The sequence below is a fragment of the Gossypium hirsutum genome, chromosome D03 (genome assembly GCF_007990345.1).
Source record: "Gossypium hirsutum isolate 1008001.06 chromosome D03, Gossypium_hirsutum_v2.1, whole genome shotgun sequence".
Taxonomy (NCBI): Eukaryota; Viridiplantae; Streptophyta; class Magnoliopsida; order Malvales; family Malvaceae; genus Gossypium; species Gossypium hirsutum.
The window spans coordinates 6269294-6283240 of record NC_053439.1 but is presented as its reverse complement, the minus strand read 5'-3'; the positions used below and the strand labels follow the sequence as shown (position 1 = coordinate 6283240).

Here is a 13947-nt window from a genome sequence, read left to right as displayed (position 1 = left end):
CAAATAACAATATTAAAAAATAATAACTAATTAACATAATTAACTCTAATAATAATTAAGGCTTAAAATTCTATTCAAGTAATAACTCAATTTTACATTAATCACAAATTTTATAATAAAAAAATTTAGTGCAACTTGTTTTTTATATCGAAATTTTTAATTAGTAATTATAATTATAATTACAAAATTTTCCTATATGTTATGCTTAGAGTTCTAAAGAATTAATATCTCTATTTTAAAATTATCACAAACTTTTAACTAATAATAGTATTGAATTATAATTATTTTTAAATGTTAATTATCACAACTTCTATTTTACTTCAATTTCTTTCTGATATAAATTTAGTAAAATGATAAAAAGCAAATAGTATTCTCGTCAATTTAAATTTTTTTCCGAACTCATAATTTTATATATATATCTACTAGGTGATGATGGGCCAGGCGGCCCGGCCCGACCCGCCCGAAATATGGGTTTGGGCAAAAAAACGAGGCCCGTTTAGAAAACGAACTAAGCCTCAGGCACCACTTTTTTGGCCCGGGCTTGGATCGAATATATAATAAATATTTATATTTTTTATTTTTTATTTTTAAAATATTTTTTTATTTTAAAATAAATTTTTGGTGTTTATTAAAAAAATGGGCCAGGCTCGGGCTTAGAAATTTTTTCCCAGGATGGGCCTGGACAAAATGTCAGGCCCATATTTCAGGCCGGGCCTGGCCTAGGACGCTGGCCAAAAATTTTTCTGGGCCTGGCCCGAACTCGGCCCGGCCCAAACATAATTTTAAGCCCATTTTCTAGGCCCGAGCCCAGATCGGCCCGAAATATGGGCCTAAAATTTTGTCCAAACCCGGCCCGAAAGAAAATTGCAAAGCCCGAACCCGGCCCGGCCCATATTAAATATATATTTAATATATAATATATATGATTAAAAATAAAAAATATATACTTAATATATAATTCAGGCCGAGCTGGGCCGAGCTCAAGCCAAAAAAGTTTTACCCGAAGCCCGGCCCGTTTTCTAAACGGACCTCATTTTTTTACCCAAACTCATATTTCGAGCCTATATTTTTACTCGATTTTTTAACGTAATAACAACGGTGGAAGCTTCAAGGAGAAGAGAGAGACGATAATATACTACACCATCTTATTACTATAAGAGGCAATGATTAATTAAGTTTTAATTATGAAACTTATATGAAGTTATAAGCAACACTGGGTGGGAAGTGCCATTTACTTTTCAACTAACAACTACCACTTCTCCTTTCTTTTACTGACAATTAATTCTTAAATATGAAACATAAATCATACCTATATGATTTTTTTAATCTATTTGGTGAGCATTAATTAGGAATATATCAAATTCCAACTCAACAATAATCTCAACGGTAAAATTACAAAATGATTATTAAACTATTTAAAAATTTTCAATCTAAATCGTCAAACTGTTAAAACCACTGTTGTATGACCACTTATATTAACACCACATACATCAATTCGCAACTCTCATTCCCTTTCTCTTTTACTGTTCTTTTTTTCATAAAACAACTTTAAAACGTTACAGTGCTATAAACCAAAATTCATATATCTTTCACCTCCAAACCAAAACCTAAATCTCTTTCTACTCTGATCTCCAACTGATCTCCAACACTGACAGTCGAATTTACTTAAATCTAAAGTATGTTCTTCTTCTTATTAATGAGTATTGATCCATCATGCTGATCACCGAATTGTTACTCGCTAACCAAAATTTAAAAGAAAAACTTAACAATGAGTCAAATAAAATGACATTTACCTTTTTTATAATAAGGGATCTTTACTACAAATTTTCAATTACTACAGTATAAGCTCAAAACCCAATCTACTCACCCAGGTCGTTTGATCAAACCGAGCCAATTCAAATTTCATAAAAATATATATATTTAATCTAAAAATAAATTTATAATCTTTTGAAACATTGAAATAAGATGTTAAGCAATTAGAAAGTAATATATGTTAAGCCCAGTCAACCCCACCTCCCTCCGAACAGATACAAAACAGTCAAATAGTAATCCTTGTGAAGTAGGAAAAACCATTTTCTACCTACATTAGTTTAATATTTCATTTCACCTATAGGAAATGAAAGTCTGAAGGAATCAGGGTAAGAGATGTGCAGCATATAAGAAACGGCCCCATAACATATTTCCCTCTTTCTACTTACTAATGGTGCTTACTTGTGAATGAAACTATTGCTGGATCCTACTTACTCACTTTCATCATCACTTTCCTGCAAACTCAAATGGTTCATATTCCTTTCTAGAGGAGGTAGCCCATCTTCAGAATCATTGGAAGAACCCTCCTCATCTTCTGAATCATTGGATGCACCTTCTGCTGCATCTGGTGGAACCTTAGGGACTTGCCTTTGTTGTGAAAGCCAAGAATTTTGGACTGATATGATGTCAGCACTATTTTCACATTCAGAATATGCCTTCAAAAGTTCCCTACACCAATCCAATAAGAATGTTTCCCCACTTGAACATGGATCATACCTTTCAACCAATTTAAAACTTTTTGTACTAGAAAAACAATAATAATAAGGTACCTGTTAAGGGACAGGAAGGCATGACCCCATTTGAACTTGCCTAACAGCAAGTTTGCGGTTTCCTCTTCCCCACTGTTGAAACATCACAAAGCAACAAAAACCCAGAAGACTTATTCAGTTAACATATCAGACTCTGAGTACCATACAGAAGAAAAAGAAACAACATGATTGAAACCATATCCTCAATTCAGCCAAACAACTGCTAGATTGTGAAAAAATATGTTGATTAGGGAAATAAGTACCATATTAGTAAAGCAGCAGATAATGCTTCTACGCATGATAGCTCACATGGTCGACCATAATTTACTGGGTTTGCAGCCACTAGCCATGGCACTGCAATTCCAAGAAATTTATCAAATTTGTAAAACAGGACAAAATTATGGAAAACCAGTAAAATATGAATCACTCTTAACGACGATATGGGGATGTACATATGCCAAACAATATGCAAATATGCTTTCACTTAGATGTTCTATGTATAAAGTCGATTAAGATGAATATAGAAGTATACAACAAGAAGAGTAGGAAGAAAAAGTTTTACTTTCGAATTGTCATTTAAATTTTTTTTCATCATATATGATGTAAGTGGAGTGTAATTGAGTTCATTTACAAGTAATAACTGTAATATGCCACACACACACACAAAAAAAAAAACACCTGTCATCTGATTTCATAAAAAGTCAAGAGAAAGTATCACATCTGGGCCAAACATAATTGAAATCAAACTGAAAGAAAACATCCAGGTACTATTACTAGCATCCCGGATATTACTGCTATTAAAACATCATCAAGCATCTTAAGGACTGAAATTTCAAAATGATGCAACAACAATGACATCAAAGTTGCATACACGTCAAATATAAAGGCAGCCTATTTGAATCATACAATTCAATATAAAAATAAAGGACGGAAGAACTCCTGGCTTGTTGGACTGATATGATAAGAATATATATCACTGGGGGCTTGTAACTGTTGAAATCATCCACAAGTGGTCATGATTATGCTACGAGATAAGAAAAAGTTTGCAACATGCTGACTGAAAGACTAAAATCTGATGAATTTAGCAGTGAAGACATCATATGCATCTTTAATCATAATGCGTAACAATTGTGTACTAGCAATAATTTGTGAAAGACATTATAGGAGGAATTGTGGATAAAGCAAGTACTAATAGATTGTTGAGGCAAAAAAAAAAAAAAGAAGCCAAATGCCCAAATATGTTAGACAAAATGCGCAGAAGGTTCATTCACATGGGAAACACTTGAAAAGTTTATATTCATACACAAGCGAGGAGCACCACACCGCAGCTTCACAAAGGGTACATCACTAAGACGAGCCCATGAGCAATCCACAACAGCTAACCCTTTCCTCTTTATTAAGTTGTAATCTTCTTTTGAGACACATTGACTACCAACAGGACTGCCCAGCAGAGGTTCAAAACAGATAATTAAAAAATTATTAAAGTCGAAGCAAAGGATGAAAAAGCAGATAATACAAGCTTGCAAAAACTGTTAGGTAAAATTAGAAGAAGAGGTTCTCGCAGCTTGCTTCTCAACATTAGTTTGGACTCGGGAGTTTTCTTAGATGCATGAATGATTTTCATATCAGCCATGAAAATATATTTGTACAAAAGAACAAATATCGGGTGATATTCTATGATGATGAGTAACACCATCAACTTAGGAAAAGCAAATGTCAAAGTTGTTCAACGTGGCATCCTGAGCATTTGGCCCGATAATAGGTGCATGTATGCTGCTAACTAAAAGAAGGGAGTTCAAATCATCCTTTCCCCAAAACAAAAAGAAGATTTATTGAAAGTACCTTAAAACAATGCCGCCAAAACCACTATTTACACGCAAATCCTGCATGAAATCATTTATTGCTCCAGATTAGTAGAAAGTGAATATGACCTTAAGGTCAAAATGACTGAATCAATTGATTGATCTTACGTAAACTAATTGCACTCACAAGTTACTACTATTCTCTAAATCGACCATTGACAAATCATTTGACTGGCTAATAATGCAAGATCCTAAACTCAACAAGACAATTTATGAATATTAGAACCAATTTCCAAGCCTCTGGAAGTGAAAGCTGAAATTTCAATTTCCTAAAGCTTAAATTTGGGATTGCTTATGAGGGCAGAATCTATTTGTATCAGATGACTATGCTAAACAGTAGTCGTTATTAATACCAGGAACCAAGAGCCAACTTCAAAAATTCAATGTTAACTTTTCCATTTTACCTTTCTAAAAGCCCATAGAAGTTTTCTAGGAATTTCACTCTCTCTTCTCTGCATGTAAAACTCTGCATATCTTATTTCAAAATAGATGTGATTTACTGCCACCAGACACCCATTGGCAGGCTATTCATACCCAATTTCCACCCATAAGTCTCTTAGTTATCTTTCACTCTTACTTATTCCAACCTTAGGTATGGTGCGCAAATTTGTCTTGAATCCAACACAATGACACATTTCTCATGCAAAACAACTACAAAACAAGCCATGCACTGTAATGTCTACGGAGCACAAAGCACATTTGACGTGACATAAATAAGATAAATTCAAACATGCATAACAAAATTAAATTTCAGGGAAATTTAGTCTAGTAGATACTTTCTTTCAACAACCCAAATCTTGCAAGTTTGCGCCCAGTGCACCTTTTTGCATCACACTGTCCAAAATCCTGAGTCAACAAGAAGAAAACAATGAGGGTAATCCATGCAAGCAATTATTAAAGAAAAAGAAAATCAAAAGGCCAACTGTCAAACACCATTTTAAGAACGATTTGATCACGGATTCAAAATAATAAGCAAAGCTAAAGAAGACAATGACTTGGCATTGCTGGCAATTACCATTGTGATAGCAATATGCTTGAAGTCATCAATCCATAGAAGCCACTTTTTAAGGAAAAGGCATTTTTCAAAAAAAAAAAAAGATATTAAAGAATAAGATGTTCTTTGATAAACTGAAAATTTTAAGTGTGTTTAATAAACTGAAAAGTTAAGTGTTTAAATTTAAGTATCAAAATTGTTTTATAAAAATTGTTTAGTATATTACTGAAAATTAAGTACTCAATATAATTACACTATTTGTAGCTGTAAATATTTAATAATGAGAAACTATTCATTTCACGATTTAAACCTTATTAACCTAATTTATTATTATTATTTTGGATAGTTCTAAATAAAAAATTAAAAAGGAGTAATTTAAATATATCTTCTTTAGTGGAAAAAAAACAGTTCAAATATAAAACTGCAACATGTTCTGCATTTAAATTGATTAGTCCCGTTCAAAACTTGTTTCTGAAAATTTCCTGTTAATAGATAATATGAGTTATCAAACACATTCTGATCAAACAAAAGTTCCCTATCACAAATTCTACGAACACATAAAAACTTCCATTAAAGCTAGCCAAAAAAAATTAATTTCAATAACATTTAACCAAAAAAAGAAGTAGGAGAAAAATACAAACCCACATAGCAAGTTGAACTTTAGGAACATTGGGTTCCTCTTCGGGAGCTGCATGGAGAAGGAAAATAGAAAAAAAGCAATTAACAGTGGCAAAACATCAAACACATGATATATCCAAACAAAACAATTGAAGTAATGAAGATATGGTTATGGAATTAGTACGTTGATCATGTGGGAGAGATTCATCTTCCCTGGAAAAGTACAGCAATAAAGGAAAAATAAAAGCTTAGAAGATTGATTTTGAAATTAGATTGGTTTAAAAGTGAAATTGAAAAAGAAAAACAAAACAGAACCTTTGGAATTGATGGTTTCTGCTAGACTGTCCCCGATGAGAGTTATGGGTTTTGAAACGCCGGGGCTTGTTGTGACCCATTCCCTTTCTATTTCGTATTTTAGCTCTGAAATAACTGGACTTCGACGAGAAAGAGTGGTGATCACGGGGGCTTTGCTTTTGTGTTCTGCTTAGGCGGGTCGGTGGGGGCGGCGGCTCCTACTAGTTCCTAAACCGATTCGGCCCAAAAAGAAAAAAGCAGAAGTAGATACCTAGCTAATGGTGTGATATCTAAAAATTTGAGGTGATTATGGACCGAGTTAAGTTTAAATGGGGCTTATGGAAGGTATTTAAATTAATTTTTTAAGTTTGAGTTCGGTTTGATTTAAAAAATAAGTTTTTTTTTTATTTTTGTTCAAGTTTGAGTCAATTTAAAAAATGTAAATTTGAGCTCGATTTGATCCGTTTATATTTAATTTGCAACATAAATAGCTTTTTAAATATATATATTTTTTAAAAATAAATAACTTTTTTTATCAAAGATTTTATAAAATGAACTTTTTAGAGACCTCCAATGACCAATCCTAGCATGAATTGCTAAGGATCCAATAAGTTCAATATTGGTCCCTTCAAACATGTCAATTGGGCAAATGCGTCCATAGCGATTAGGATGGATATCTCGTATCCAAAAATTAGTAGTTCGTCCGATCAATCCTTCGGGTCCAAATAACTCAATTTTCTCCCATGCAGTATTTGTGTCAATGGATTTGTTCGATGGTACTAAAAAATGCTAAAATAAAATTTTTCTAACACATTAAAAAGTATTTATATTTTACTGTATTAAATATAATTTTTAAAATTTTATATTTTGGGATAGACTATTTAGCTGGATAAGTTTTTTTTTTAAGTTTTGGGTAATGGGTTTAATTGTTATTGGGTCAGTGATTTAATATAAATATATATAATTTTTATTTAACATATATAATTAATATAATATTTTTATAACATAATATTTTTGGATTGGGCATGGCTCGGACCAAAAAAATCCTTACCCAAGGCTCGATCCATATAAAAAATGAGACTTAAAATTCATTCAAACCTACATTCTAGTAACAATTTAACTTTTGGTCGGGGTACATTACTCCAATGTAAATAATATTTGTCAATGTGGATAAATGTTGAAACTCCATATTTTGATGATACTTGTTCTCAGGATAGGGTTTGAACTTTTTCATTTAAATTAGTCCTTAAATTTAGTAATTATTTTTACATTAAGACTTGAATTTTTTTTTATCCAAGTTAATCTCTAAACTTTACTTGTTAAACTCTTAGTTGGACATTTTGAAAAGTGTAGCTCTTTACGAGAACAATGATGATCTATAAACATTTACCCTATATATTTTTAAGTAAATTGTACCTAAATGAAATTTTAATTAACAAAAAAGAGTGTCATGTTACAAACGGAGCATTCTATAGAATAAAAATAAAAAAAGAACTTATACAATATACAGCTGGCTAATAATAAGATTATTCATGCTAATTCTTACCCCAGTTAGTCTCAATCTTATAACCTTTTTAATTTCCTCAAGCAGAGCATTCTTAGATCTCTGCTCACTTCCAAACTGTCGTTGGTTCCTCTCCCTCCATATTGAATTAATGTATGTTGACCATGCCAATCTCAATAATATGGCTAAGAAATAAGAATGCTTTTCCTTTAAGTTCGGTGCTAGTCCATTGCAGCCCCTGATCCCAATTCATAACTTGGCTATGAAGTGAACACACCTGCAAAATCATCGGTCATATTGTTCTTGAATAAGCACACAAAAAAGAAAATATGATGATTCTTTGTCTCCTTTTTCACAAAACATAGTTGACACCTATCATCAACTGTCCAGCCCCATGCAAGTAGCCCATCCTTTGTTGGCAACTTATTTAGAATTGTCATCCAAGCCACCATTGAATGTTTAAGGATGTAAAGTGGAAACCAGATTAACTTCCTCCACAAAACCTTCCTAGCTTTTGGCCTTAATTCATTTCAGTTTACCAACTAAATAATGCCTTTCTATGTTTCCATTCCCTATACCAAGTGCCTTAGTTTCATTAATTTCTTCCAGCTCCAACTACTATTTTGCGTGCAAGATATTTGCATCAAACTCCTCCCTTTCAAGACATATGCCCTTATCCAAGCAGTTCCACAAAGACCTCGCTTGCATTTGAACAGCCCCAAATGTGTTGAATAATGCAGGCTTGATTCCAACTTAGAAGGGCCTTAAGTCCAAGACCTCCCTCTCATTTCGGTTTACAAACCATATAGCAACTCAGTAGTTGATTCTAGACTTGATCATGGCCCGGACCATTTATTCGAAAAGTGAGAGAGTTTGAACAAAAATACAAGTTCAAAAAATAAGCTTGAACGAAAAATAAGGTTTATTTTTAAATAAGTTAGGCCTCGAGTAGGATGTTTTTGGTCTAAGCCTGAGCCCGGCCCAACTTGAATAAGCCTAAACTTTTTTTTTCCTGTTGTTCTGCTACCATTTCACTAATATATTGATAATATTTTATTGTTTTGCTACTATTTTAAAGGTATTTACTTGCTAAGTTGCAATTATCTTAGTGTTATTTTAGCATAAATTTTTTAATTGTATTTGATATATTATATTTTTTTAATATATTTTTATATAAAAAAATAAACTAAAAAAATTATTACGAGTGGGTTGGACTCGGATTTAGCATTTTTAATTTAAGTCAAGCTTAGACAGAATGTTAAACTCATGTTTTGGGCAGAACCCAAATCTAGAAAGCAAACTTAAAATTTGCTTCAAACCTAACCCGACCTGGCCCGGCCCATAATATGCATATTAACTCCATTCCTCTCCCATAAGAATTTCTAACACAATTGATTGGTCTTCTTAATTATTGCTATGAGAAGGATAGAGTGCCTAACCCTAAAGTTCTGTACATTAAAATGTATAGCTTGAATAAGTTGCACTGTACTTGCGTAGGAAAGAAATTTTATCTAAAAGGGGAGCACAAGCTTTCTCCGTAAATTACCTGGTAAGAAGAAGGACTCCAAGATATCTCACAGGTAGCTGACCCAAGCTAAATCCGCTCCTCTCTTTAACTTCCTGCAATTGTGAATCAACCATTCCAGCCGACCAACACTTCACTCTTTGAAGAATTTAACTGCAATCCTGAAAAACTTTATAAAATTGCTCTATTATGCACTTAACTCCTACAATAGAATCCACCCTACCTTTCACAAAAATAAGCAAGCCATCTGCAAAACATAGATGTGTAAGATTGATTTTCTTACAAAAACTAACATTAGACTAATCTAAATCGTATTTGCCTATAGAATAAACCTTAACAATATAATTAATCTAAATTAAATTAACTTAGAACTAACTATAGTTCCTCCCAAGTCTTAAATAGGAGGATAAATATGTTTCAGCACGCTCGAACCCACATCTTTCTGTATAGGTAACAATGACAATATTAACCGAACTAAGACTCAGTCGACAATAACTTTAATTATTCTAATCCAACCAAACCAATCAATAACAACATCAATTCTTTTTAATAGAAAGAAAGAAAAAATCTATTAATAAACTAACCAAAAATCTATTAATAAACTAACCTTAAAGCAAATAATTGGTAGTAGTAAAGTAAAGGATTTTAGGCAGGAAATAAAATAGCATCAATGGCAGCAATAATTTGAAGAAAATGGCAACCACAACTAGGAGCAGATAGCAGTCCGCCGAAGGCAATTGAAGGTGCAAATTGGAGCACAAATCGAAGCAAATTTGTAACCGCAAGTGCAGCAAATATTACCTAGCACAAATTCCATAAACACCTACAAATTTCAAAAAATGCAATATATATACAAGCAAACCCAAAAAAGCTACTTATACAAGTGAAATGTTTTTTAAATTATAAAAATTTTAAAAGGAAAAAACAGGTAAAAGTATCATAAAATTCTTATATTATAACTTGGATTGTATTTTAGTCTCTTTTTATTGAAAAAATAGTTAGATGAGGAGCAAAACAATCTCTCCATTAAATGTATGTTTTGGTGTTTATATATAAGGTATAATAATAAATTTAGCTCTCAATCTTTACACATATATTTAATTTGATCCATGCTCTTTTATTGGAAGTAAAATAAATTTTTTGAAATTAATAAGACTAAAGGGTCAAAAAGGTCTTAGTAACAAATTAAAAAAAGTCAATTAAATCCTTTTAAATTTTAAAAATCATTTAAAAATCATAAAAATTATAAACAAAAGTTATAAAAATTTTAAAATTATAAATTTTTTATTAAAAATAACAATACCGACCCATTAAAACTGAATTTTAAAAAAAAAGTGTAAAGGTTGAGGGTTGAATTTATTACTATACCTTATATATAAACACCAAAACATACATTTAACAATACAATTTGAACGGGAGTTAATTTAATATTTTTTAATAGAGAAAATAAAACAATCCAAAATATAATACAAAAATTTGGTGATACCAAACCCCAAATGCTCGTGCACTGAGCTACCATATTTTGATAAAACGAAAGAAAAGAGAAGGATACAAGTTTTCTAAAGCATATATATAAATTATAAACCAACCCAAAGAAAAGTTTGTCTTTTTAAGATTAAAGAAACAAGTAGTGCTTTAAGATAATGATGTTGCTACTCGTGTGCATGTTATTTATGTTTCAATTTTTTGTAAGCTTCCAATCCACCACCCTATTTATATAACTCATCTTTAATTGCGTTTGAGTGGGAAAGTAGGAAAGAATTTGGATTTTTCACAGAATAAATCAAATACAACTTTAATAATTATTTAGGAAATAGCATGATTGGTTCTCCTTTTGTATCCTTTCCTACTTCTTTCCCCTCTCCCCAAGTTTCTTTGTTTCTTTTCCCCTTAAAGAATAAAATAAAATTCCAATTTAACCACCCAAAACAAAAAAGAAAAACATTAACTATAATTCATACATTTACAATGCATATATCTTTACATACTCAGTAAACCAAATAATCTGATGATATATCATATGGTACTACGGTTGAGGGCAAAACGATTCTTCATCAACAAATAAAGAATTAAACCATCATAAAGTATGTTGATATTTGTGTTTAACAAGGAGGAGATTGAAAGGAAAAAATGGTGGTAGTTGGTTGGAGGTCGATTTACTTGTGATAGGTGGAGAGCTGAAAGATGAGGTTAACAAGGGAGGAGGGAAGAACTTAGGAAGGTTTGAGAAAGGGGAAGCTCTGCAAGTTTAAATTCTTAGGTGGAGTGCTTAGAGGAGAAGAAGATCCTTTACTCTTCGTGTGTTGGGGTATATATAGGGGGAGGCCCCCTTGTTTGATATTGTCATGTCATCGACAATAGAGATGGTGGCCCGCTCGTGTGGTCGGCTAGGTAACATGTTTGTTATATATCTATTGTTGTCAAGCATAGTATTGTGTAGTCTTGCTCTGACATTCCTTTTGCTGACGTAGTAAGAGGTTGTTATTTTTTAGTGATCCCTATAAACAGTATGTAGCGGATGACTAGTCATGAATTCGTGACCAATTGGACGACTACTACATGGAATACGATGCAGAGCCATCCAAGAGTGCCTCTGCACACGTTCAAGCCAGGGGTATAACAAAGTGAAGGTTATATCCCTCCTCATTTTGCTACTTTTCTAAAATGGCAAAATGATGAAGATGACTCTCATCATCTTTGCACCAACACGTCACTAAGATTTTCTGAAAGTAAGTAATTTAGTAACGTGTGTCAACTTGAAGAGACTAAATAAAAAGAGTGTTAGATGGATAAGTATCATCAAGGGCCCTTCTCAATACATCTTTTGCAAATTGTGCGACCAAGGTGAGAGCATGAAAATGGATTGATGAAATTGTTTCGTTAGGTACCGACGATGGTGTATTGATCTAATAAGAAAGTCTGAGGAGTATAATCATTATTAAAAAAAGAAGACAAAATTAAGGAAGAAATGTGAATTTTATTGCATGCCAGCAAATCAATTTTCTTTTCATGGAATTGCATCAATTGTTTGATTTTTGTTGGGTGGTTTTAAATAAATAAATAAATAAATAACATTAATTATTAGTATATATCTATGTTTGTCAAGAGACTGGTGGGGAAACAATGCAAAGACAGCTGCATGATTTGTAGTCTATGATTAATGATTAATCATACTATTATGTTATTTAATTTTTTAATGTCTCTAATTTAAACCTAGCCTGGTTCTTATAGTGTGCACATTGCCAATCTGTGTATATAAATATTTTTAACTAATATTAATTCTATTTGGAATAGTTCTTAATTTCTTTTCTTGTAGCATTAGGACAAGATGAATTTATCCCAAATTTTGTAATTAGGACAAAAACTAATTATGAAGGCCAAAATCATTTGGTTGTTGGGAGACATTACATTGCAATGCTTTATTTTTATTTTATATGAGAAAAATCTAAGGGTCTCACCTAACAGCACAGCCGTGTTACCTGTTTCCCTGTTACCCAGTCAGTATTCGCCCTTGAACACATTCCACTATCACCTCACCAATTACCTTTCTCTTCTAATTAATAAGAAATTAGGGTTGTCTATAAATCAAACTGGAGTCCAAAGATTTAAATATAATTTTTTTAAGAAATATAAATTGAAGACAGCGATACCATTGTTCTCATTTAAATTTCTTAAAAATTTAAAGGGCCTTTTTCATTTTCTTTGATTTGTATCGTTTAAAGATTTATTATGTTATTGTGTCTTTTGTAATTATCAACTTATGCTTACGAAAGAGAGAAAACTTTTGTGATTTTCAAAATTAGTACATATAATAACAATTAAGAATTAAAAATTGCTCTGTGTCATAATTCTAGGGATGCTGTTGCAGATGGAGTTATTCATGATTATGATAAATTTTGGATTGCGGGGCTCATAAGGAATATTGGGCATTGTTCGTCGATCATGGCAGAGCTATGGGGTATTTTGGATAGGCTCCAAATTGCATGGAGTCTTAACATGAAGAATGTGACCTTTGAGACATATAGTAAAAAAGCTATTTAAGAAATTCAAGCAATTGGAGAGACGCAGGATTACTCAGTAGTGATACGCACCATCAAAGACTTACTTTAGTAAGATTGGACGATATGATTAACACTTGTGTTCAAAGAGGACAACAAAGTAGCGGATGATTTGGCAAAAATATATTCAAACAACCACCGGATAAAATCCTTCAAGTACTACATGAAGATCTTCCTAGTATAGTGTAATCTTCTATAAATTTCCATTAATTTAATCTATCTTTTATAAAGAAAAAAAAAATCAAATCTTGCATCTCATGTAAAAATAATAATAAACAAACTAATTGAGCTAACTCGTTTTTTTAGACAAAATAACTTTCTATATTTTTACTATACTTGAGCAAGCACCATTTGACCAACAATCAATCAAAATGCTGAACTAAAATATTCCACACATCACCATATTTATCTTTTAAAAAGGGAGCAACTAAAAAAATTAAAATATTTTTTATTGGTATAATAATAAATTTAGTCATTAATGTTAATTATTTTGTGTAAATGTTGTGGGCTAAATTTGTTAAATTAAGATTAAAT

At 31.9% G+C, this 13947-nt stretch overlaps 1 protein-coding gene and 1 long non-coding RNA gene across 3 annotated transcripts; both read right to left on the bottom strand.

Moving 5' to 3' along the window:
• Positions 1 to 1919: 1919 nt before the first annotated feature.
• Positions 1920 to 6599, bottom strand: LOC107950387 (18S rRNA aminocarboxypropyltransferase). Its single transcript, XM_016885236.2, has 9 exons — positions 6348 to 6599; positions 6217 to 6245; positions 6056 to 6102; positions 5201 to 5266; positions 4401 to 4441; positions 3862 to 3998; positions 2822 to 2912; positions 2580 to 2651; positions 1920 to 2478 (listed from the first exon to the last, which is right to left on the bottom strand). Exons 1-9 carry the CDS (start codon positions 6425 to 6427, stop codon positions 2241 to 2243), a joined length of 801 nt encoding a protein of 266 aa, XP_016740725.1. The 5' UTR covers positions 6428 to 6599; the 3' UTR covers positions 1920 to 2240.
• Positions 6600 to 7724: 1125 nt separating this feature from the next.
• On the bottom strand, positions 7725 to 10221 carry LOC107950388 (uncharacterized). 2 transcript variants are annotated; one of them, XR_005911113.1, is made up of 3 exons: positions 9963 to 10221; positions 9377 to 9602; positions 7725 to 8107 (listed from the first exon to the last, which is right to left on the bottom strand). It is a non-coding gene; the product is annotated as an uncharacterized lncRNA (long non-coding RNA). The 2 variants fall into 2 exon arrangements; XR_001698019.1 differs by lacking the exon at positions 9963 to 10221 and having other exon boundaries at positions 9377 to 9945.
• Between the last annotated feature and the right edge of the window lie 3726 nt (positions 10222 to 13947).

Coding starts and splice junctions, on each gene's coding strand:
- LOC107950387 (XM_016885236.2), bottom strand. CDS start 6,427: ATGGGTCACAACAAGCCCCGGCGTTTCAAAACCCATAACTCTCATCGG. Junction 3,999..4,400: donor TTTGGCGGCATTGTTTTAAG/GTACTTTCAATA, acceptor TCTGCTGGGCAG/TCCTGTTGGTAGTCAATGTG. Junction 2,479..2,579: donor GCCTTCCTGTCCCTTAACAG/GTACCTTATTAT, acceptor GGATTGGTGTAG/GGAACTTTTGAAGGCATATT.